Raw genomic sequence first — 24,453 nt, 5'->3', positions numbered from 1 at the left:
ACCCATGTGCATACCCACATGAAAAAATACTAGTTTACTAGGCTAAAATATACTACAGTACTTACTATAGCTTTCTATAATAAACTGTAGTATACTGTGGAATACTATACACCGTGGTATCCCTCAATCATGTGTAATACTTACTATGGCATTTTGTAGTGAACTGTAGTACTACAGCATTCTCTGCAACAACAACAAAAAAACACTGTAGCCAATACTATAGTAATGTTCACAAAAACACTACAGTTTTTTAAAACTATACTGCAATTCAGTAGCCTTGTGGTTCGAGTGTGCGCCCTGAGATTGGAAGGTTGGGAGTTTGATCCCTGGCCCGAGTGATACCAAAGACTTTAAAAATGGTACCCGATGCGTCTCTGCTTGACACTCAGCATTAAGGAGATAGATTGGGAGTAAGGCCCTGCGACTAGTGTCCTGTCCAGGAGGTGTACTTGTACATCAAGCTGCCTCATGCTCCTGCTCCCATGAGCCATTACGACTGGCCAATGCTTGTGCAAGGATATTTACTATATACTACAGTGTTTAATTTGCATATACCCTGCTCATTCCCCTCCCTCATATCCCAATTTGTGCCACCAATAAGTGAGAAACGTACATGCCAAGTATAGACCATATATTCTGTTCCCTACAGGTGACAGAAAAGAGCAGAAGCTTGAACTATCCGTTCAGACCTCAATACAACCTACCTACAGGTTATGGAACATTTGCTCAGTAGGTTTCCTCAAGCATCTGCAAAAACACTACATTAATTGCTTTAGTATATACTACAGTTATTTTACTACAGTATTTATACTATAGTTAACTGGCATTTATACTATAGTGTACTGTAGTATTTACAGTTAACTAAAGTGAATACTACATTTGTCAGCAAAAACACTACAGTGAATACTATAGTATTTTTATACTATAGTATTTTTTTCATGTGGGTCTGCTGCTTCTATCCAATATGCCCTGGAGAAATCAACATTCATCCTGACTGAGAGATAAGGTCCTGAAAATTAGTAGAATGGACTGTATAGTTGTAGAGAGACTCTGTGAGAGACAGCGTAGAGCAGAGTAAACCCCAGGGGGGTTTGTAAGAATGGGGTGAGCTGGGCTCTTTATCTTCCTCATAATGCTCAAGGCACCTCCACTGTCACGGAGTCCCACGGGATGTCATACTGAGTAAGAGAGCAACCTTCTACTCATGATTCACCTCTTCCCAAAGCAAAACACATGGATCACTGTGGGGACATGTCAAAGGTGAGGCAGTGCCAACTAAAGGACCTGATGCCTGTCTGTGCCAGCCCAGTCATACACACACAGACCGTTCAATCTGGCACACAGTACTGCGCAGTATGTGTGACTTGGATAGGCTGTGGATAGAGGCTCCAGAGATGTTTGAGTGCAAATGTCTTTGTGCATTCTCTGCTGTGTTTCAGCCTCTCTCATCACCTCAGCCTGAAAAATTAGGATGAAGAATTTGCCCTCATTGCTCCCCAGTCCCAGGCAGGTCACTTCACACTGTGTCTCAGAGCAACGCGTCGAGGCCTTAAGATGCACTCATCCGTGCCGCAACATAACATCCAAGTCAAAATGTATTCAGAAAAGGCCCCTTGGGCTGACAGCAAATTGAAACAGGTTATAGGGTAAGGGAGAATCAGACACCTGGAGGTTTGAAGACTGCCACTGTACTTCTGCCACTTGAATCAGTTTACCTTTATTTTAGAAGTGGCTGTGTGACCGCTCACCTACACTATTGCACAGTGTAGAGCTAAGCTGAGACCGACCTGTAAGAGTGGGCTTTTCATCCCCAGAGCAAGGCTGCGTAACACCGCAACGCCTGCTACTCCCAAAACAATTACATGCTAACCTGAAATGAGAATTAGACTTTTAATCGCTCAGCGGTGAGGCATCCCAAAGCAGGAAGTTATTATATTAGCTGCTAGTGCTCTGACCTTTGTCCCAACCCTATACCGCTGTCTTATTTGCCTTAGTCTGAGAACCAGGGATAACTCTCTCTCCTATTGGCTGTCATAGTGAGGAAAGGACACCATCCTTGGTGAGGACACCATTAAAGTAAGGAAACTTCATTCCGAGAACACCATTCATAGTAAGGACTCCATCCTCATGTGAGCCCTTGTCATATCAACAGTCCTGCAGCCACATTACTCTCACCCTGCCACAACAGCACTAAGGCTGAGGTATTTCATTGCTTGTCCAAAATAATATTCTGTTTTCCCTCTTCATCTGCAGAGATGATTTCCCCCCTCCTCATTAGCATGTTCTGCACCCCAGCTTTTTCCTGCAGGCCAGAACAAGGACAAGTCCATAATGTGTCCGTTCAACTCACAGAATAAAAGCTAGTTTAGCAGCCTATAAAACCTGGCAATAGACACGTGTGAGTGAGCAAACTCCCAGCCTTTTTGTTTTTTTCATCAGCAGTGGAAATAGCAGTCACTCCATCTAATGACTTACTTGGCATGAGGATAGTAAAGAATTCATTGGAATAGGGGTTGAATGTCATTGTTTTTGAGACAATGGTTAGACCGGAATGTATTTGAGCTAGGCATTTGTGTTTTTTTTTCTACTTTCAACAATACATCTTACTGCTTCTACTACTATTTTATGAGGGCAATTCAATGATGAAACATAACATCAGGACTCTATTTGTTTATCCAGAGAAGGATGAGACTTGACAGGCAACATGTCATTCCTAGCTGTAGAACTCCCTCCTGCACAGCCAGTCCTGTTTCCCGGTTACTTTATTAGCCACTGCAGCAAACAGACCAGCAGCTCGCTGGTGGATAGGGAAATGCACTCCCCTTCCCGTCCCCTTATTTATCGAGCCTCCTGTGCTATTAAACAAGTGGGCCATTCCCAGTGAAAGATGGGCCGGCGCACCAGCACTCAATTTACTCTGGTAATACCCCCATCTGGACATGAGCGATACATTACTGAGGGGCTAGGTCTGCGGGGTGCCCCCCGCCATTACAGTACAATGGATTCCACTGTGTCAAGCACCAGTAGAGAATCTTGTATGTTGCCCTTTATCTTATTGTGGAGGCAGTTTCAGAGTTTGTAACTCAGTTATGAGCCATACCAGAGCTTGTGTTGTCCGTGAGGCTATTGACACGAGCCAAGTCATGCTCAGGTCTTTGATTCTGTGTTTTAAAAGCCTCATTAGTAGCTCTCTTCAGCCACTTTCCATGCTAAACCTGGAGCGTAATTAATGACTCTGACCTGCAGTTGAAAATTCCACTGGTTGACTCCTTGTAAAACGTCAAAGAAACATGTAAAGGCAAAGGGGAGAGGTCAAAGAGCAGAGTCTGTCTCTCTCAGGTAAACTAATACTCCTTCCTTTTCAGTCTTGCTCTCTCCTGGTTTTCCCTGCTGTTCTATTGACTATGCTGTGGTATACTAACCTGACCTGTACCTGTTACTGTCCAGCATTTTTCTTACTCTGCTCTCTTCTGTTTTCCCCTTTCCCCCTCATCTCTCTCTTGATCTTTCTCTACCTCTATCCCTTTATCTCTCTCGCGTTTTCTCTCTTCTCCCTCTCGCTCTACCTCCCTCTCTTCCACTCCTTCCCTCTTGCTCCCGTCCTGGTGACCTGGGCTGCCTGCAGTAGAGATTAAAGTAATCAAGGATCTGCCGTGGCCCCCTCCTGTCGGTCAGCTCAACCACAGTCCTGCCCTGGTCCTGCTGGAGGGGGTGGAGCCACCCCCCGCTCTGCCCCCCCAGCCAGCCCAGCACTCCCCTGGACACACTGCCTGTGACCAGCACCACCATGGTGGGTTTTGTTGTCCCTGTCCTGTCTGTCCATCGCACCACCCTCAGAGAGGCTCACCCAGCGCCCCTTACCCCTCATCAACAATGTCCCCTTGCCTCTCTCTCTTGCCATATCCATAACCATATCTAATTTCCATGGCTCATCCTCCTCTTCCTCCTGTTCCCTGATAGGGTACTGTACTGGTGAACTGTCATTGTCTGTCAAAGTAGAGAAATTGCATGGGCGACAACATACCATACAGTTGTAAGACAGCATTCCATTCACTATGACAACATATGAAGACAGTAACAGCCAGTTTACTGTGTGACCTCATCGAGTGAGGAGGAAGTGATTGATCAGCTCTACAGTATCTTTAAATCAGTTTGACGGTTCACATTATCTCTGTAATAACTGCCCTTTTCCATCTGGATTACATAGGGCAGAAAATCACTATTACTAGCCAGGTTGTGTGGACGAAGGCTCATTACTTTTAATGGTGCTGAATTGCCTTCTGAATGGGTAATTGGAAGTGTAGGTGAACCATAATGCCTCTGTCAACATAGGCATAACTGTTCCAAGGTAAGCATCCCCTTGCCCACTGCTCTTTATAGATCATTCTCTCAAACCCTTGATTAAGAACCCATTCAAATCCCAAAGTTTACTACTGTTGGTGAGAACCTCCATGTAGCACAAAGTGTCTGACCTTGTTCTTCTAATGCTCTGTGACCAAATAACAACCCCATTTCCAGACTTCTGGACTTGAGTCACATGACTCGGGACTCGACTTTGACTTGAGACTGATGACTTGAAATGATCTGGCCAGGTTTTGTAACGTGTTGTCACTCATTTTATGGCAACACTCAGCAAGAGACAGTAACCGCAGCATCGGCCTTGCAAAAAAAAAAAAACGTGCAACAGATTGTCTAGTGAAACGCACACTTGGCCCTCTGATTGGACCAGCAAACTGTCAATCAACACAGGTCGGGTGCACTAGTGAACATATTTCTGATTTGCTGTACAGCTATAAAATCGAGTGCAGCACAAACATCAAATTGTAGAAAGAGGATTGCCATAATAAATTGTTTGGTGATCAAGAATATTGACTGTTTACTTTGCAAGCGCACCAGGAATGGGGCATCGGGCAACAATTAGACCGACTAGTATAGGCCTACTGGCCATTTGGTTATGTCAAAATTGCTTGACATTGATAATTTTACTTTTCAAGCTTGCATTTGTAATTTGTTAAAAAAATGATTACTGTGGCGAGGATACACTATAGTCTCTCCACTTGAGCTCTCCATTGTTTTCTTGCTTTCACACGTTTAAATGCATATGTGCTAAATCTGTATTTCAAATATAATCCTACTGTGTTTGCTGGCGTTTCATCATTCCGTCTTGTACTGTTTATTTCTACACTTGTTTGATACGAGCCATTTTCATTTGTCAAACCATTTCTTACCCTCTGAGTGGGCGCAATGTTTATTGTGCACATGAACGTTCGCAAGACTCCTGTGGTAGAAGTTCTGTTTATTTAATTCAATGTATGGATTCTTTTGTTCATATTTCTTGCGTTATGTCCGAGTTCCGTGTGTGTCCTACTGTATGTCTCTGTCCATTCTGGTTGTGTGCAATAGGAGCGTGCCCCAGTGCGCATGGAAAAGGCTACGTGGCCTGCGCGCCAAGCTATGGAGACAGTACGTTGAATAAGATGCATTATTTTCTCATGTATGAATGGTGATGAAATTAATAATCATCAAGTCTGATTAAAACAAATGTACAAATGTTAGAATGGGTGTGGAAATTGCTTTTTACATTGTAGAACCAGTTTATTGGTTGTAATTGCCAATTGGGTAATTGTGTGGTCCTGGGAGTGGTCAAGTGCTTACCTGTTTGAGCTCCTGTTAGATGGATTCGATTTGGTTTCTCAAGGGGAGGCTGTACTGTCTTGCCCGCTACCTATGTTCGTTCAGATAGGACAGCTTATGCCTCATACAGAAGCTATTTCCTTTTGGACTGTGTATATTTGGTAACTCTACTTGTGTATTTGTATGATATGGGCTTTCACCATTGGAACGCTGAGACCTGTAAAATAAATCTACCCTCTGAGCACGTCAACCTGCCTTGCATTCTGCTGATGTCACGCCCTGACGACTGCTACAAGATCCCTATTTTACAATTACATCATGTGTTGTAGACAAATTTATTAAAAGGGCTGCCTGGTAGCCTCCGTTAATAAACAAAGATTTGCAGTCATTGCATGTATAGATGCATTTTTAACTTGACTTTTTTTTTAAACGTGTCAACTTGACTTCCTCTTAGAATGCACGACTTGGGCTTGACTCGAGACTCGACCCATTCTACTTGAGACTCACTTGAGACATGGACCTTGTGACTTGAGACTTGCTTGTGATTCCGTTAATAGTGTCTTGGTCCATTTCCTATTATGAAGCCTCTGTGTGTTTGCCAATGTTTGCAGCTTTTCCACAGCTCTACAATCAGTAACTAATTATCCAGGGAGAGAGAGAGGAGAGGGGCCATGTGTAGCAGAACTTATACTCAGGCTGAGGCTCTGTACTCCCCTGGTAGTGTAGAGGGGGTGTACTACTGTAGAGAGACCAATGGAGACTGGGGTTTAAATTGGAAATGTGTTTGTCCTTCATACTGTTCTATCCATTCCAACCAGTACAATGAGCCATCCTCCACCAGAGAGCGTGCCTGTAAAATGAGCTGGCTGTGTTCTGAGGGCGAGGACAGGGCAGATGTCTGATTTATGCCCCATAATGCCTTGGGAATGGCTCCACTTCCCCCATGCATGGGATATGAGTGGGTTTTAGTGTGGCGTCTGGCTGAAAGAGGATCCTCTCTCTGTCTGAACTCCCACCACATCACATGGGTCAGATGTTGGATATAGAGACTGGGGGTGGAGGGCTCTCTGACCTTCCTGTGAGTACAATTGCAGGCCTCTCACCTCCTGTCGCCTCTGGCTACAGGCAGGCCTCCACTCAAACAGGAGGACAGAGTAGGTAGAAGTTGTTCCTTACCACTGCCACAGGGTCGGATGTTTTGACATCCTCCTAATGGTTCAAGTTGAGTGTAGGGTAATTCATCTGATCCTAGAACTGTTGTTAGGGGCAAAAGCCATTGCTCCTCCTGGCCGTAACCAGGTCTCCAGGTTACAAGTGTTACCAGGGCCATTATGATTAGCTGTGTGATTATGGACCTGGATGGAACAGTGCCCAGTACAGCCGAACAGAACCAATGTCTCACCAGTTCAACATCATTATCATATTTAAATATTGTCTGACAGCCGTGACAGTAAAGATATTACATCTGCATATAAATAGAAGACAGTCCTTTGTCTGGATGTAATGAAGAGCTTTTGCCTTTGTTTTATGATGTGAATTGATTTTCTGGGTGTTCAGGCCATTCTCTTACCTTCTCGTCCCTTTGTCTCACTGGAATACAAAACAATGTAATTAAAAGATATCCAGATTTCATTTTTGTTCAAGGAATCTGCGGGCTTTTAAGCCTTTGGAGGATTGTTCCTTTGTTTTTGGGAAAACTCGTCGGAATACGTTTTGGGATTACATAGAAAAATAACGTGCCTTGATGTTGAACTCGTCAGAGAATAAGACCAGTGGGCTCAGCAAATGTGTTTCTATATAATCCTTTCAGCAGATCCTATTCGACTTCCCCTGGATGTCAACAGAAAGCAGTGGTTTTACAAGCTGCTCGTTCTCTCCCATGGCCTTGTATGGTTTTATGGTTTGATGCTCACAATGTGCCATGCATTTCAATGAGCCTTCAAACCTGTTAATCATTTCACACGTCAAGCTGGAAATCTTAATTGTAACCCTATAATACAGCAGTAGATCTCCAGCTTTCCCCACTGACCAGTGAACTCACTCTTTTGATGGAAGTACCATTAGTAAATGAGAATTAATTAGCTGGCTTAATTAGTAAATGTGCTGTGTGGAAGGTGGGTGGTTGTCTCAGTGAGAGGAGGCAGTAGTGAGTGGTTTTCAGCTTGCTGGATTCCTTTGTCGCTCTCTCTCTGCTCGGCTTTTCTCTAGGCATGTTCTGGTCCTCTAGATGTCCCTTTGACCCTTTGTGGCCAATCAGCTCCCTCTATACCTCCATCCCCCTCCCTCCATCCCTGCAGCCTGTGTTTTGTTGGGAGCCTGTAGAGATAGGTGGAAGGCTGGAGAGGGTGGGCCCTTCAACCATCCATCACCGTCTGACTGACGGTTCAATCTGATACCGAGATTCCATTTGCTCTGCTTTACACGCCACAATACAGGTCGTGTAGACAGGCTGGCAGACACACACACAGAATGGCGTGTGTGTGCGTCCGCGTGGGTCCTTCCATCACTCTAACTGCCCCCCAGGGCTCATTACCTGTGTGCCAATCCTCTCTTCAATCCCCTCTTGTCTGTCCTGAGTGTGAGCGGTGGAGAATGAAAGGGAATGAGTTTGGGCTACGTATTGCCAGGAATCAGCCAAACTATAATACCACTGCAGCTCCAGCTATTGTGGGGGAGACGGTTGGCAATCATAGAAGACACAGGCTCTTCACCCTCAAACAAATAAAATGGTCGCTTTTTTTGTTGTCGTTAGTGGCTCACTCCTTAGTAATGCCTCTTTGAAGCTATCTGCGTTGCCTCTGAAAAGGCCTGTTCTGACGGTAGAGGTTGAGTGGTGAACGCCGCTGAGGATAGCCATTCACTCTGCCTAGGTGGAGTCTAAAGCAAGAAGAACAATTGTTTAATCACACTGAGCTGGTTCCTTGTGGATCTGATGTTACTGTAGATGTCAGAGTTTAATTGAGGTGTTTAGGAATTAGTATTAGGCATAATTACAGTGGGATTGCGAGCTCTGAATAGGGCTCAGGTGAACGTCAGTCTAAACTATCACCATCAAACCAATAATAACAGACTTTAGTGTTGGTTCATATTCCTTCATAGCCGTAGACCTGGAATGGAGACAGACATTTGCCAATGTCATGTACTGGTATGTGATAGCTGATAGCATCAAGAACGTGTTCTGTCTGCCACAGTGATGACAAATAGCTGACTGAAAGTTTCCTCAAATGGGAACTCCTCGTGTTCTGATAATACTCTCACATTCACAAACACATACTGACGCACTCATATAGCACACACCAACACACACACTTATACGTTCAGAGCACAGGAGGCTGGTGGCACCTTAATTGGGGAGGGTGGGCTCATGGTAAAGCCTGGAGCGGAATTAGTGGAATGGTATCAAACACATGGCTTCCAGGTGTTTGATGCCGTTCCGGCCATTTATTATGAGCCATCCTCCCCTCTGTAGCCTCCACTGTTTCAGAGATACAGCGGACATTGTTATTTTTTTTAATAGAGATAGGGTTTTGTTTCATTAAAGAGGAAATACAATATATAGACTACAGCAGTCCCTCTCCTGCTGTCTCCTCCTGTGACATTATTGCACAGACGTACACTCAGGGGAAGGTTTGCTGCAGAGCTACAGATTGGCTGTGTCCTGGCTGACAGGGTGAGGGGCTGCAAACACGCATCTTTTCCCACCCGGTCAGTCTCCATGGAAACCCTATCTCTCTCACATACATTAAACATATATGGATCAGACTTGTACGGTTTACTGAAACCGATTTGTGAGAATGTATCCTCCATATTTGACTTTTATTTAACAACGGAGAATAGCAAAGCAAATCATTTAGCCTCATTTATACTGTACAATGTGTGTCACCTTTAGACTCAACTATGTATTAGTGCTATAAACTGTATCATTATCATTTTGTATAGCCAAGCCATGGAACTGTGTTTACACAGGCAGCCCAATTCAGATTATTATTATTTTTTGGCACAAATTGGTATTTTGACCAGTCAGATCTTTAGCCAATTATCTGGGCAAAACATGAGAATTGAGCTGCCTGTGTAAACGAAGCCTTAGTTTAATTAAATAAAATAAATACTTATTCACATGAACAATAGAAATTAAGTTAAGGGGAGCCCCTGGTGGTCACTGGTGGAACAACATGATCATTTATGTATGATGTAGCTTTTTCCAGTGGTAAGCACATGCTGTGCATGCTTCAGGGATGCTCAGAATAGGTTTCTGCTGTTCAGTATGTAGCTTAGCATCAGACAGAGTTAATTGCTTCTAGTTGTGCATGTCAGGCATTTACATGAGGTTGTTTTCTAGAAGACATCTACATTTATTGATTCATAAAATATAAACAAATGCAACATGCAACAATTTCAACGATTTTACTGAGTTACAGATCATATAAGGAAATCAGTCAAATTAAATACATTCATTAGGCCCTTATCTATGGATTTCACATGACTGGGAATGCAGATATGCATCAGTTGGTCAAAGACACCTAAAATAAAAGTAGGGTCATGGATCAGGAAACCAGTCAGTGTCTGGTGTGAACACCATTTGCCACATGCAGCGCGACACATCTAATTTGCATAGAGTTGATCAGGCTGTTGATTGTGGCCTATGGAATGTTGTCCCACTCCTCTTCAATGGCTGTGCGAAATTGCTGGATATTGGCGGGAACTGGAGCATGCTGTCGTGCACGTCGATCCAGAGCATCCCAAACGTGCCAATGTCTTGTGAATATGCAGACCATGGAAGAACTGGGACATTTTCAGCTTCCAGAAATGATGTACAGATTCTTACGACATGGGTCTGTGCATTGTCATGTTGAAACATGAAGTGATAGCGGCGGATGAATGGCACGACAATAGGCCTCAGGATCTCGTCACGGTATCTCTGAGCATTCAAATTGACATCGATAAAATACAATTGTTTGTTGTGCGTCGCCCATACCATAACCCCACTCCCACTATGGGGCACTCTGTTCACAACGTTGATATCAGCAAACCGCTGGCCCACACAACGCCCACACAACGCCATAAACGCGGTCGGTCATGTGCCTGGTAAAGTTGAAACTGGGATTCAGCCATGAAGCGTGCCAGTGGCCATCGAATGTGAGCAGTTGTCCACTGAAGTCGGTTACGACAGCGAACTGCAGTCAAGTCAAGACCCTGGTGAGGATGATGAGATGAGCTTCCTTGAGACGGTTTCTGAAAGTTTTTTCAGAAATTATTTGGTTGTGCAAACCCACAGTTTAATCAGCTGTCCAGGTGGTTGGTCTCAGACGATCCCGCAGGTGAAGAAGCCACATGTGGAGGTCCTGGACTGGCGTGATTGCACGTGGTCTGTGGTTGTGAGGCCGGTTGAACGTACTGCCAAATTCTCTAAAATGAAATAGGAGGTGGCTTGTTGTAGAGAAATTAACATTAAATTCACTGGAAACAGCTCTGGTGGACATTCCTGCAGTCAGCATGCCAATTGCACAGTCTCTCAAAACTTGAGACTTTTGCTGTGTGACAAAACTGCACAGTAGCCTTTTATTGCCCCCAGCACAAGGTGTACCTGTGTAATGATCATGCTGTTCAATCAGCTTCTTGATATGCCACACTTGTCAGGTGGATGGATTATCTTGGCAAAGGAGAAATGGCCACTAACAGGGATGTAAACAAATTTGTGCTCAACATTTGAGAGAAATAAGCTTTTTGTGCATATGGAACATTTCTGGGATCTTTTATTTCAGCTCATGAAACATGGGAACAGCACTTTACATGTTGCGTTTGATACATTTGTTCAGTGTATAATGGTGGAAGGACTGTAAGGACTCTCAATGTTACAATAGCTGTGAATATATATAGTGAAACGCTAGCCTTTGACGGGAGGTGTGGTCTAGACTAGACAAGCTTATTCCACCCCTCTCCATTGATATGTTGTGATTCCAGCGGCTCTTGTCTGTCTGTCTGGAGGAGCTATGTCCACTCAGTGAAGTTAAACCCAGGCCTGGAGTGAGATTAGCCCTTGAGATGAGTGGTGGCGGGGGGCATGCAATCACAACTAAGAGTATGCTAAATGAACTGCTTCCATCAGAGGCTCAACATTTGATGTTGCTCCACTCCTCTTGAAGCCCTAAAGCGGTCTTCAACATTCTGTCAGTGACAGACTGGTAATGTGTTTGATGTTAAAGGGTGACCTCAGTTTATTGCTGGGGGTAGCAAGCCAAGGCAACTGGAAATGGGGCTCTTTCCAAAGGATGGTGTGACATCAACTACAGAAATGACCTGTGGAGTAAAACAGCTCACTCTCCTGTGTCAGTGTCTCTGACCACTGACCACTACCAGGAAGTTCTGAGGTTTCAACTTCTACTCCTGGTCCCCTCCCACCCTCTGATCTCACATCAGACTGTGTAAATAGGGAGATTGAGTAGCTTGTTTCTGTTTGGTCTAAAAGCACATCTCTGACCTCTAACTCTGTCAGGGTCGTGTCACGATTTGGATGGATCACCTCCGATCCCCCATCAGGCCGAACAGAAAAGCCCTGAGAAGTGCCAACTTCAAAAGGAGCCTGTCTATTCTCTAGTTGGTGACCTGGGCACTTTTCAAGGCCTGGCTCAATGATTAACCTGGACTAGTTTGTGCATGTTGTGTTTTCCCTCCCGTCTGGCATTGTGTACACAGTGTGGCTGGATTGATTTCTGTCTCGCTCTGCCTTCATCTGTGAAGTTCCTTGAGGGGGATGTGTTGTGCAGAGTGGTGCGGTGTGTGTTTAAACACTGAGGCATGGCTGTCTCCTCTCATTAACACGTCTCACTGCAGGACAGCGCATACAAGCCGGGAAAGACCAGGAGGAATCATGAAAATGAAGTCACAGCAGCCCAGTGTTTCACAGATATGCCTGATGTTTTGAACACATGCTTCTCTGAACTCAACGCCACTTTAATTGCATTGCTTATAATTGATGAGTGCAGGAAACACAAGATGGATTTCAATGGTCAGATTGTTGAAGCTAGAGTCCTTAGTTGCTACTTCCATTTTAGACTTATAATGTCATGAGATATACCCATTGATTCTTGAACAATATAACTTGTAAATGTGTCATGAGCTTAGTTCAACTGTCGTGCCCCATCAGTCTTCAAAATATCAGCTTGTTTTTTACTCGGTTTACAAACTATGTAAACAAACACTGAATAGCCTCAAAACATGGTTAAAACTGTAATTATGATATCATAGATGGTCTGTCCTTGCATCCATAGCTCTATGAATTTGAGTGGTTACATTTCTCGAGGCCCGTCCCTTAGCTTTATACAAAAACGGAGGCGGGGTGTCCAGTGTTCCAAGGCTGATATTTGAAATGTCTCCAGGAAGGCCTCTAATTGAGATGCTGTTGCATTGTGATGCTCATATCTGGCTGTGTCTCCTTCATTTAAAGTCCAGTTTGAAGGGGCGGAGAAGTCCAGAATGTCGCCCACCAGGGAGGGTAAAGGAGGGCGTCCGCCCCGCATCCACTCCAGTTGCTGTCTGGTCAACACCAAGATGAGCTCTCTGGACCACTGCAGTGCTGCTCTGGGGGAACGCATTGACCCCTCCATGTCCCTGGAGAGCCAATTGTAAGTTATCCTCCCCTATCGTCTTTCTATCCACAGAATTATAATGACTAGTCATTCTATTCCTGTGATTCTCTCTATGGATTTGGTTATTTTGTGTTGGTGCTTCTGAGGTAGAGCTGTGGAGATATTTGATTGTCTTTTGATGTTAGATAAGACACCTTCTCCACTTGAAACTCTGCTATATCCTCCCTCTTCTCTCCACCCTGTAGCTGGTACCATGGAGCGATCAGCAGGACAGATGCGGAGTCTCTGCTGAGGCTGTGTAAAGAGGCCAGCTACCTGGTGAGGAACAGTGAGACCAGCAAGAACGACTTCTCCCTCTCACTTAAGTAAGACCCTTCCCATACATACTGTCCACTACACACAAGTAATCTGTGTACAGTTGATGACACCCTCACACACACTAGAGAATATCCAGCACCTGCTGTGACTTCCGAAGTATTCATACCTCTTTTGACTTATTCCATATTTTGTTGTTACAGCCTGAATTCAACATTTATTATTTAGATTTAATCCATTTTGATTTAATCCACATAATATCCCATAATAACAAAGTGAAAACATGTTTTTTTAAACGTTTGCAAACTTATTGAACATGAAATACGGAAATATCTCATTTACATAAGTATTCATACCCCTGCGCTATGACACTCCAAATTGAGCTCAGGTGCATCCAATTTCCTTTGATCATCCTTGAGCTGTCGCTACAACTTGATTGGAGTCCACCTGTGGCCAATTCAATTGTTTGGACATAATTTAGAAGGTAACACACCTCTCTGTATAAGGTCCCACAGTTGACAGTGCGTGTCAGAGCTGTCCATAGATCTCCGAGATCGAATTGTGATGAGGTATATATCTGGGGAAGGGTATAAAACAATTTCTAGTGTTGAAGGTTTCCAATAGCACAGTGGTCTCCATCATCGGGAAATTGAAAAAATATGGCACTACCCAGACTCTGCCTAGAGCTGACTGTCCGACCGAACTGAGCAACCGGGCAACATGGACCTTGGTCAGGGAGGTGACCAAGATTGGTGAAGTACTGTGGAGACTGTTGTCCTTCTGACAGGTTCTCCTATCTCAGCCAAGAAACTCTGAAGTTCTGTCAGTGAACTTCAGAGTTTCTTGGCTGAGATGGGAGAACCTGTCAGAGGGACAAAAGTCTCTACAGTACTTCACCAATCTGGGTTTTATGGTAGCGTGGTCAGACGGAAGCCGCTACTGAGAAAAAGGCACATGACAGCACACCTAGAATTTGCAAAAACGCAAAAAAATGACATTCTAACAGTACAATGACCACAAGCATACAACCAAAGCAACGGTGGAATGGTTTCAGAACAAGAATGTGAAAGTCCTTGAGTGGCCCAGCCAAGGCCGAGACTTGAATCACATTGAAAATCTGTGGAAAGATGAAAGGTGCTTCTACAAAGTATTGACTTTATGTAAATTAGAGGTTTCATTTTCAATAAATGTGCATTTCTAAAAACATGTTTTGACTTTGTCATTATGGGGTATTATGTGTAGATGGGTGAGAAAAAAAATCGACTTAATCCATTTTGAATTCAGGCTGTAACACGACAAAATGTGGAATAAGTCGAGGGGTATGAATACTTTCTGAAGGCACTATATACAGTATGACACACACACACACACACACACCCTCAGTGAAGTGTGCGTGTTCACAGGTTATCATAGAGTAGAGTTCAATAGATAGAGTACCAGGTCAACACACAGTACAGCACCATTATTCTGCCTCCAGGAGTCTTCTTTAAGAATCCTGTCCTTCCTACATGATGCCCTCCCACCTCCACCAGGTAACATCTCTAGCCCCGCGGAATTGCCCAGAACTGAATTCATAATGCCCCCCTAGCTGACCTCTGCCCCCTGACTGTGACCTGTCTCCAGGCCAGCGGAGGATCCAGGGGACAGGCCCTGGTTGGTTTAGTCTGGTCTGACATTTAGCTGGAGGGTAGCTTAAAGGGTCTCGCTGCACAGCTGGCATTCACCTCCACAGGGCAGTCACATCCCATCGACTCCGAAGGCTCTGAGGGCTCACACTACCGCAGGGAGCCAGCCAACTGATGAGTGTCAGCGGGCTGCCATTTCACCAGCACACAGCAATACCTGGCTGAGAAAAACATTTCACCACAGGGGCAGAGAAAGTGCCTCTGATATGAGCCGCAGAGAGGATAACCGCTCGAGTTATGGCCATGGAAGACAGTTGTACAGTATTATTGTCACCTTTCTTCAGATAGAAACTGACATTTGTGCTCTTTTGTTATTCACAATAAAGCACATATCTGTCGATAAAGTCAGCGATAGATTAGATACGTTGCAGCAGGAGGAAAAACCGTTGCTGGGCCCGAGGATGCTCCTCGTCCGTCTGCTTTAGGCTCATCTCTGCTGGCAGGAGGAGATGATGCTGTCCAGAGCTGCTCCACTGCTTCTCACACTGACTGACTGCTCATTTCATTACCAGAACTCTGGGACTCTGCTCTGCCCTGCCAGGGGACACACACAGGGAATTAGACTGGTGGGCTTGATTGGACAGACAGTGCTGGGCCATTGGCTGGACTGTCTGGTGCAGTAGGCTGGTAGGCCTTATTGGATAGACGGGGCTGGGGTTGTTTGGGGTGACTTTATTTAACTAGGCAAGTCAGTTAAGAACAAATTCTTATTTACAATGACGGCCTATCCCGGCCACACCCGGACGACGCTGGGCCAATTGTGCGGAAACCTATGAGACTGCCAATCATGGCCGGATGTGATACATCCTAGATTCGAACCAGGGACTGTAGTGATGCCTCTTGCACTGAGATGCAGTGCCTCAGACCGCTGTGTCACTCGGAAGGTCACTAGGACACGTCCCATGCTGTGTCTGAGGGGGTGGAGGAGAGGAGTGTTGTTGATCTCCAGTAGCAGCTTTCCTTCTCAGCTAGAGCCCACGAACTGTGACCCCTCAGCCAGCAGCACTGAACCTCTGACCCTGTCAGTCCGGCTGCCTCCATGGCCAGTCACTGTAGTAGAAAGTCATATTGACTCTGAGTTCAAAGGTCAAACACGTAGACTTCTGAGTGTGTCTAGGACCACCAATGTCAATCCCAGAATGTCTGTGTGCTTTTGAACCATACATCATAGTTGTGTAAAAGGCTGTTTACAACACACTCTTTGTTGGACCTCCTGCACAGATCAGTGGAGATGTCATCCACACAGGACAGAGGGCAAAGGCAGGAAGGCAGATATTTCTAAACCGCTCTGGTGTGTGTGGTGGATCATGTGCCTGTGTCCTGCCAGCGTGACTGTGTTAGTTGTGCAGTACTGGTAGGAAGCAGAGGAGGTTGTAGGGTCATTCAGATCAACCCAGTGAACAATCAGCGGGTTGATTCATGGAGCCGGCAGTGGGGAGGGGGTGACATAGAGTTCAGTTGCTGAAACCTCTGTGGCAGAGGCTGGAAACCCAATGTGTAGGCCAGATACTCCATGTTGGCAGATGCTGAAACCTCTGTGGCAGAGGCTGGAAACCCAATGTGTAGGCCAGATACTCCATGTTGGCAGATGCTGAAACCTCTGTGGCAGAGGCTAGAAGACCCTGTGTTTAGATACTCCATGTCTGGAGCTGCTGAAATATTCATGGGGCCAATTTGGCGACACGTTTGTGCTTTGCATCATTGATGAAGGCCCAGACTTTCACTAACCACAAGTCCTGAGAGCCTTTTGACAGGGAGAGAGGGTACCTTGTTTGTCTCTCTTCCTCTCTCTCTCTCTCTCTCTCCTCCTCTCGCTGAAGATGAGTGGTCTTCTAGGTGCATAAAACACATTTAGCCTTTCACTGGTCTCTGAGAGCCGTAGCTCTCCCTCCTCCCCCAGGGAGGGTTTTTACACAGCCGGGTTTACGGGCTGACTGAGGTAGAAAATAAACCGTTGATGAAAGAGGAAAACAAAGATTTATGCAACAAAATGTGTTGATGCTACAACACATGAGAAACTAGAAAGCCTTGGAGTTGTAGAAAGAACAACAAAAGCTCTCCGTGTTGGCAGTTGAACTCATGTCAGGAGAGGCAAAAGTGTCTCAGGAAAGTGTCTTCTCTTTGTCTTTCTCGTGAGAGATATTCATGGGGCCATACGTCTCTTTGTCTTTCTTGTGAGAGACAGTTTCTCCCAGTTTGTTGTGGAGTGTGCAGTTCAGTGTGCGTGCAGTTCAGTGCACAGTTCAGTGCGTTTTATTAATGCTTGTTTTCTTCCTGGATATTACCCCAATTGGAACGGTTCCCAAATGAAACACGACAACAACACAGCTTTGTGTTATGTACATTATAGTTGACCTATAATGATCAGAACCAACCACATTCTTGTTTCTATAGTCACTCTCAACCACGAGGAACAGGTGTGGTCATGAGGAACAGGTGTGGTCATGTCCTGATCATGTCTGTAATCCTTCCAGTCAGACAAGCTGTGTTTGTGGCTGCCACAGTATGTATTAAACCAGAAGAATAGCTATTCAGGACATTTCCTGTCCCACAATGCTTCATAAGGTCATGGCTTTCTTTCTGGATCATTATCTTCTGTTGGGTTAGTTTTGGCTTCTCTGAAGCCATGGATTTATTACATTGAAGCATCATTCGTGGTGCAGTCTAATATTTGTAGAGAGGTAGGTAGAGATAAACGATGATGGCTGTCAGCCTATTTCTCTGCTGTGAGGATGAGAGGGTTCAAGTGAAAGTCATAGACCCCGGTGAACAGGACACCAGACCTCCAGAGGGAAATTAATCCCGATTAGACAATAAAAGTGCACAACTAAATAGGATACGATAACAAACACAAAAGGCCCAGTCTTGTCAAAAATAGCCCTACATTTCTGTTATCAGACAGCAGTGAGTAGTGGTCTATTGCGCCATTGTCTCTGAGTCTCCACGGAGCTGAAACGCGATAAGCGTAGCTAAACGCTGACGGGGAAGAAAATCTTAGGGGGATTTTTAAAATGTTCCTATTGATGTGTTTAGCTTTTTAAGTGGTGTGCTCATGTAACCCAAGGCCTATCTCCTCAAGCTGTTGATAAATCAAATACACTTTGCCTTCAGAGTGGCCTCTCCTCTCCTGGCCCAGCTTAAGAAGCAGCAACACAGTGACTGCATCCCAAATTGGCACCCTAATTCCCTATATAGTGCACTACTTTTGGCCTAAGCCCTAAATGGGGAACAGGGTGTATTTTGGTATGTAGGCAGTGAACAGGCTGTGTGACTAGAGATATCTGTCCTCATCTACTCCAACCAATAAACTTTGATTTGATGAACATCCTAGTAATGACAGAGACGTATTCAACTGGAGGAGCTGGCTGGCTGATCAGGCTCAGTGATGGAGGAGGCTGAAACTAGCTGTATTTACTTCACTTTTATAGCAGCAGAGAAACCCTGCAGTCTCCCTCAGCTCTCTTATAAAACGATCATCCACCTCTCCTCACGCTAGATGCTCTCAATCTCCCTCGTTTCTTTTAGGGTCTCTGTCCCCCCCCCTCTCCGACTCCTCTCTCCTTCGATCTCCCCCTCTCTAACCATACTTTTAGTGCAGAAACTATACATGTCAAGGCTGTGACTTGCCAGTCTTACAGCAGCAATGTGTTGAAGAGAAGATATGAGAGAATTCTTGTTGACTGTCCTTCATCTGCATTGGTCCTTACTAGTTTCACCGTGTCACACTAAGGTTTTGTCTCTTGGTTCATGAACTGATGAAAGATTTGACTTACAGTAAGTATTTGCCTCTGATGTTTTGAGAAATGTCATTTTTAATGGTTATTGTCCTGTAATTGAACCTGTTAAATTTCCCCTTGATCCTAAAGTTCTCTTCATGGCTTTGTTTCTGCTGGTGTCTTAGTGAGATAAATTTGGAAAGCCTGAAGCCATATTAATTTATAAGATAAGGGAAGTATGGACATCTCATTTAAGATGCCCAGCAATTTGTGCTTTCTGCTGATAATGCACACGCATACACCAACCAGCAGAGACAGAATGGATAAGAAAACATATTTCCATCTTTGAATGCCACTCCCCTCTTATGGGAAAAGGAAGTCATTGCAGTCCATCACTGTCTCGCCTTTATTCCACAGTTTTTTTTTTCTTCTGTTGACAGGAGAGGTGACACCTGCTCTGCTAAATATTGTATATTTTTCCTAACTGTGTAAATCCTCCGGGTGAGCTGATTCTGCAGTATCTTTGGCATTGCACAATGCAAACAGAAAAAAAAACTTTCTCTGGGACCATGAATCTGTGTTTAAAAAAAAGAAAGAAAAAAAAGAAAAAAAAAGTTTTCTGATAAATGGTCTCCTGAGGACTTTTCCGCTACCCACTCTCCCCCTCTACCTCACCATCTACCTCTTCTTCTCTCTCTCCCTTTTCCTCCTCTCCCCCTCTTCCTCTCTCTCTTTCTCCCCTCTACCTCATCATGTCCCTCTTTCTCTCACTCTCCTTCTCTCTCTCTCTCTCTCTCTCTCTCTCTCTCTCATCCCTCTCTCTTCCTCTTCTCCACTCCTCCTCTCCTTCTCCTTCTATGTGATCAAAGGCCTGTGTCACTGCCCTTCTCCCTGCAGCTTCTGTCTAGTGCAGCATAATGGGTTTTATACAGCCACATTTCTCATTAAGACAAGGCTCCAGAGCAGGAGATTACTTAAGAGCTGTAAAGCACACAGATCCAAGGCTCCGGCTCAGCCCTAGAAATACCGAAGGGAGCACAGCCCAGGGAGCTTTTCATTTGCTCTGCATTTATTAACTGGTGTAGCCTAAGTGATTCTTCCTGGCTGCTCATTAGACTTGTAGCACTCTCTACTTACTGTACGTATGAGCACGCAGTATGTGACCTGGGTTCTAAACCAGCCCTACTGTACTGCATTGGCTGGGAATGATCTGTCACACTGTACCGCTGGGAGATAAAGCATTCATCGTTTTTGGAGCTGAAATAATGTTTTCTCTCTCCTTCTAGGAGCAGCCAGGGCTTCATGCACATGAAGCTGTCGAGGACGAAGGAGAACAAGTACATCCTGGGTCAGAACAGCTGTCCCTTCGACAGTGTCCCCGAGATCATCCACTTCTACTCCAGCCGCAAGCTGCCCATCAAGGGGGCCGAGCACATGTCCCTGCTCTACCCCGTGGCCATCAGGACACTATAGTGACACGTCCTTCCCCAAAGGTCACACAGGGGTCAGGGGTCAGATGCCCTCTCCTGCCACCTCCCATGGGAAATCCTGTCGCTCTGCCTTTCTCCTTCTGTCTGATTGGTCTGAAGGACAGAGTTCAAGTTGGCGGAAGAGGCAGGGATGATGATGATGATGATGATAACACAGCTCACCTGTCATCACCCACCTGATCCCAGACCAGCTATTAACTTTTTGTTTGTACTTGCTACAACATTATCATTGCATCATTGACTGACACATTATCTGCTGACGAGCATTGTTTCACTGATCCCACAGCTGCTTCCTCAACAGTACCACTCTGTACCAATCTCCTCCACACAAGACCTGTTCGTATTGGATTTGGCTCCATGTTATGCTGAAAGTGTTTATTTAGTGAGGGGAAGCTAAAGATTGTAATGTCCTTTATAAAGGAAGTGGGGAAGGCACATTAATGTATTGGAGTTGGGTTATATATGGGCACTCTACAGTGGCCGGCAAACTCAATAAACCTGCCCTGTGTGAATACTTTCCCCATCAGTGCAACAACAGTTTAGTGTTTAAGTGCTATAAGGTCTACAGACTGACGTCTCTGTCTATTCCCGGGACTGTAATTTCTGATATCCTTCACCACGGGTGTCCCATTGGTAGGACAGTGTAAGTACAGCTCTGGTTTGACAGTCAGCAGACTGATAGATGGATAACTATGTTACACAGCAGTAGCACCATTGGCTAAATGAGCCAGAGATGGGTGCCTAGTCTCAAAATGGGCTAAATTACCTTCCCAATCTGCCATCATCTTTGTATGGGTAGAATGGAATATGCCTGCATTGTCTACCTCAGAAAATCAATTTCATTCGTGAATCTGCAGATCAATAGGTACAATGGGATTGCAGATATTGATCCAACCCCCACCATGCAACTCCGATTCCCAACAAATTGCATCTATGGTTTAAGAATATGTTTTTGCATAAACCAGTCAATCAGATAATGTTTTTGTTTATTTTTTAAAAACTACATTTTACAGATCAGCATTTGTATGTATAGTCACTATGAAATTGTGTGATGTCCGTAACAAATGTTTGGTTAATGCCTTATAATGCATGGGTTGAATCAGTCGGATTAGATCCGTTGATTTCTAGAGTTCTGCTTCTTTCAACGATTGTTCTGTGACTGTAATTTATTCTGGGGTAATTCTTCTTATTACAGATGTTACTCCTCTCTGTGAAGGCCTGCCTCGTGGCATCCAGCCCTCACTATTCTCTGCCATGTGATCGTGTTTGGCAAGAGCTTGAACACCCCGGACCTGGTCTCATATATTGTGGTGCTTCGATTTGTGTTTTAGGCAGTTCTGCTTCATGTGTCCAACTGCCTCTGTGGCCTGACTCTTGACTCTGAGACACTGATGAGTAATGGTGTCTCGTGACCAATGGGATTGTCCAGCCTCACATAAAGACTGTCTGTAGAAGCCCCATGGACCAATCGGAGGATTCCATTTTCCTGGATGAACTCAGACCTCCAGTCTGTCATAACCCATCTATTTGTTGGAATTATTTAATACACACCTTGACTTCTCCCCTGAACCAGAGGGACTGACGTGTCCTTTAACATCTAAATGTTAATAAGGAGAGTGCTGAAGCATGCTATGCAATCCCATAGCCAGTAGGTGGCATCATTGCAGATGTGAAAATCAAAGTATGTCCTCCAATTGGCATTTCCAGGGAATTATGAGTGTTTGCTGGAGGTGAATTGATTCTGTTGGTAAGATAAGGGAACAAGTCAAGTAGGGTTGCATACAGCAGCAATGGTTCCCAAACTTTTTTGGTTACCGTACCACCAACTGAATTTTACTCTGCCCGGAGTACACCTGAAGTACCCTATGGTCTATGGTCTCATGAGTCTTCTCAAGGTACCCCCTGTGGATAGACCAAGTACCCTCCAGGGGTCCTAGTACCCATGGTTGTGAACCACTGGCATACAGTATATGACTCTTCATGGCAGGTTTAGGAGTTTGTCAATGTCATGATTAGACTATCCCACACCTTCATGAGGTAACTGATGTTGACGAAGAGGGCCATTGTATGTAATGGAGGGAAATTCTGCTCACATTTTATTAATTAAATAAATATATCAGTACCAGTCAAAAGTTTGGACACACCTACTCATTCAAGGGTTTTTCTTTATTTTTTACTCTTTTCTACATTGTAGAATAATAGTGAAGACATCAACTATGAAATGACACATATAGAATTATGTAGTAACCAAAAAAGTGTTAAACAAATCTAAATATATTTGAGATTCTTCAAAGTAGCCACCCTTTGCCTTGACAGCTTTGCACACTCTTGGCATTCTCTCAACCAGCTTCATGAGGAATGCTTTTTCAACAGTCTTGAAGTAGTTCCCACATATGCTGAGCACTTGTTGGATGCTTTTCCTTCACTCTGTGGTCCAACTCAAACCATCTCAATTGGGCTGAGGTCAGGTGATTCAGTACGCCATCACTCTCCTTCTTGGTCAAGTAGTCCTTACACAGCTTGGAGGTGTGTTTTAGGTCATTGTCCTGTTGAATAACAAATTATTGTCCCACTAAGTGCAAACCAGATGACGTATCGCTGCAGAATGTTGTGGTAGCCATGCTTGTTAAGTGTGCCTTGAATTCTAAATAAATCACAGACAGGGTCACCAGCAAAGCATCACACATCCTCCTCCATGCTTCACGGTGGGATCCACACATGTGAAGATCATCCATTCACCTACTCTGGGTCTCTCAAAGAGACAGCTGTTGGAACCAAAAGTCTCAAATTTGAACTCATCAAACCAAAGGACAGATTTCTACCGGTCTAATGTCCATTGCTCGTGTTTCTTGACCCAAGCAAGTCTATTCTTCTTATTTGTGTCCTTTAGTAGTGGTTACTTTGCAGCAATTCGACCATGAGGGCCTGATTCACACAGTCTCCTCTGAACAGTTGATGTTGAGTTGTGTCTGTTACTTGAACTCTGTGAAGCATTTATTTGGGCTGCAATCTGATGTGCAGTTAACTTTAATGAATTTATCCACTGCAGCAGAGGTAACTCTGGTCTTTCATTCCTGTGGCGGTCCTCATGAGAACCAGTTTCATCATACCGCTTGATGGTTGTTGCGACTGCACTTGAAGAAACTTTCAAAGTTCTTGAAAAGTTCTGCATTGACTGACCTTCATGTCGTAAAGTAATAATGGACTGTCATTTCTCTTTGCTTATTTGAGATGTTCTTGCCATAATATGGACCCTATTTGGTGAAAGACCATCTTCTGTATACCACCCCTACCTTGTCACAACACAACTGATTGGCTCAAACGCATTAAGAAGGAAAGAAATTCCACAAATTAAGGCAGACCTATTAATTGAAATGCATTCCAGGTGACTACTTCATGAAGCTGGTTGAGAGAATGCCAAGCATGTGCAAAGCTGTCATTAAGGCAAAGGGTGGCTATTTGAAGAATCTCAAATATAAAATATATTTTGATTTGTTTAACACTTTTTTTGGTTATTTCGTGATTCCATATGTGTTATTTCATAGTTTTGATGTCTTCACTATTATTCTACAATGTAGAAAATAGTAAAAATAAAGAAAAATCCTTGAATGAGTAGGTGTGTCCAAACTTTTGACTGTGTGTGTGTGTGTGTGTGTGTGTATATATATATATATATATATATATAATTACACACACACACAGTCGTGGCCAAAAGTTTTGAGAATGACAAATATTAATTTTCACAAAGTCTGCTGCCTCAGTTTGGATGATGGCAATTTGCATATACTTCAGAATGTTATGAAGAGTGATCAGATGAATTGCAATTAATTGCAAAGTCCCTATTTGCCATGCAAATCCCCCCCAAAAAAATTCCACTGCATTTCTGCAGGCTTCAGGGCACCCAAGAAAGTCCAGCGAGCGCCAGGACTGTCTCATAAAGTTGATTCAGCTGCGGGCTCGGGGCACCACCAGTACAGAGCTTTCTCAGGAATGGCAGCAGGCAGGTGTGAGTGCATCTGCACGCACA

At 44.4% G+C, this 24,453-nt stretch overlaps 1 protein-coding gene across 4 annotated transcripts in view; it reads left to right on the top strand.

Annotated features, from left to right (window-relative positions):
- LOC139411413 (SH2 domain-containing adapter protein F-like) overlaps positions 1 to 22,558 on the top strand; it is a 120,710-nt gene extending 98,152 nt beyond the window's left edge. For 3 of the 4 annotated variants that reach the window (XM_071157748.1, XM_071157746.1, XM_071157747.1), the window contains 3 exons: positions 13,079 to 13,256; positions 13,466 to 13,585; positions 20,223 to 22,284. In XM_071157748.1, coding sequence (XP_071013849.1) covers positions 13,079 to 13,256; positions 13,466 to 13,585; positions 20,223 to 20,409 — 485 coding nt within the window. In that variant the 3' untranslated portion in view covers positions 20,410 to 22,284. Of the gene's footprint in view, positions 1 to 3,628; positions 3,791 to 13,078; positions 13,257 to 13,465; positions 13,586 to 20,222 lie in introns of all 4 variants that reach the window. The other variant, XM_071157745.1, reaches the window with a different exon arrangement.
- Positions 22,559 to 24,453: the final 1,895 nt, after the last annotated feature.

The sequence above is a fragment of the Oncorhynchus clarkii genome, chromosome 6 (assembly GCF_045791955.1).
Source record: "Oncorhynchus clarkii lewisi isolate Uvic-CL-2024 chromosome 6, UVic_Ocla_1.0, whole genome shotgun sequence".
In the NCBI taxonomy this organism is placed as follows: Eukaryota; Metazoa; Chordata; class Actinopteri; order Salmoniformes; family Salmonidae; genus Oncorhynchus; species Oncorhynchus clarkii.
Note: the sequence above shows the minus strand (reverse complement) of the source record. Positions and strands in the feature narration are given on the sequence as shown.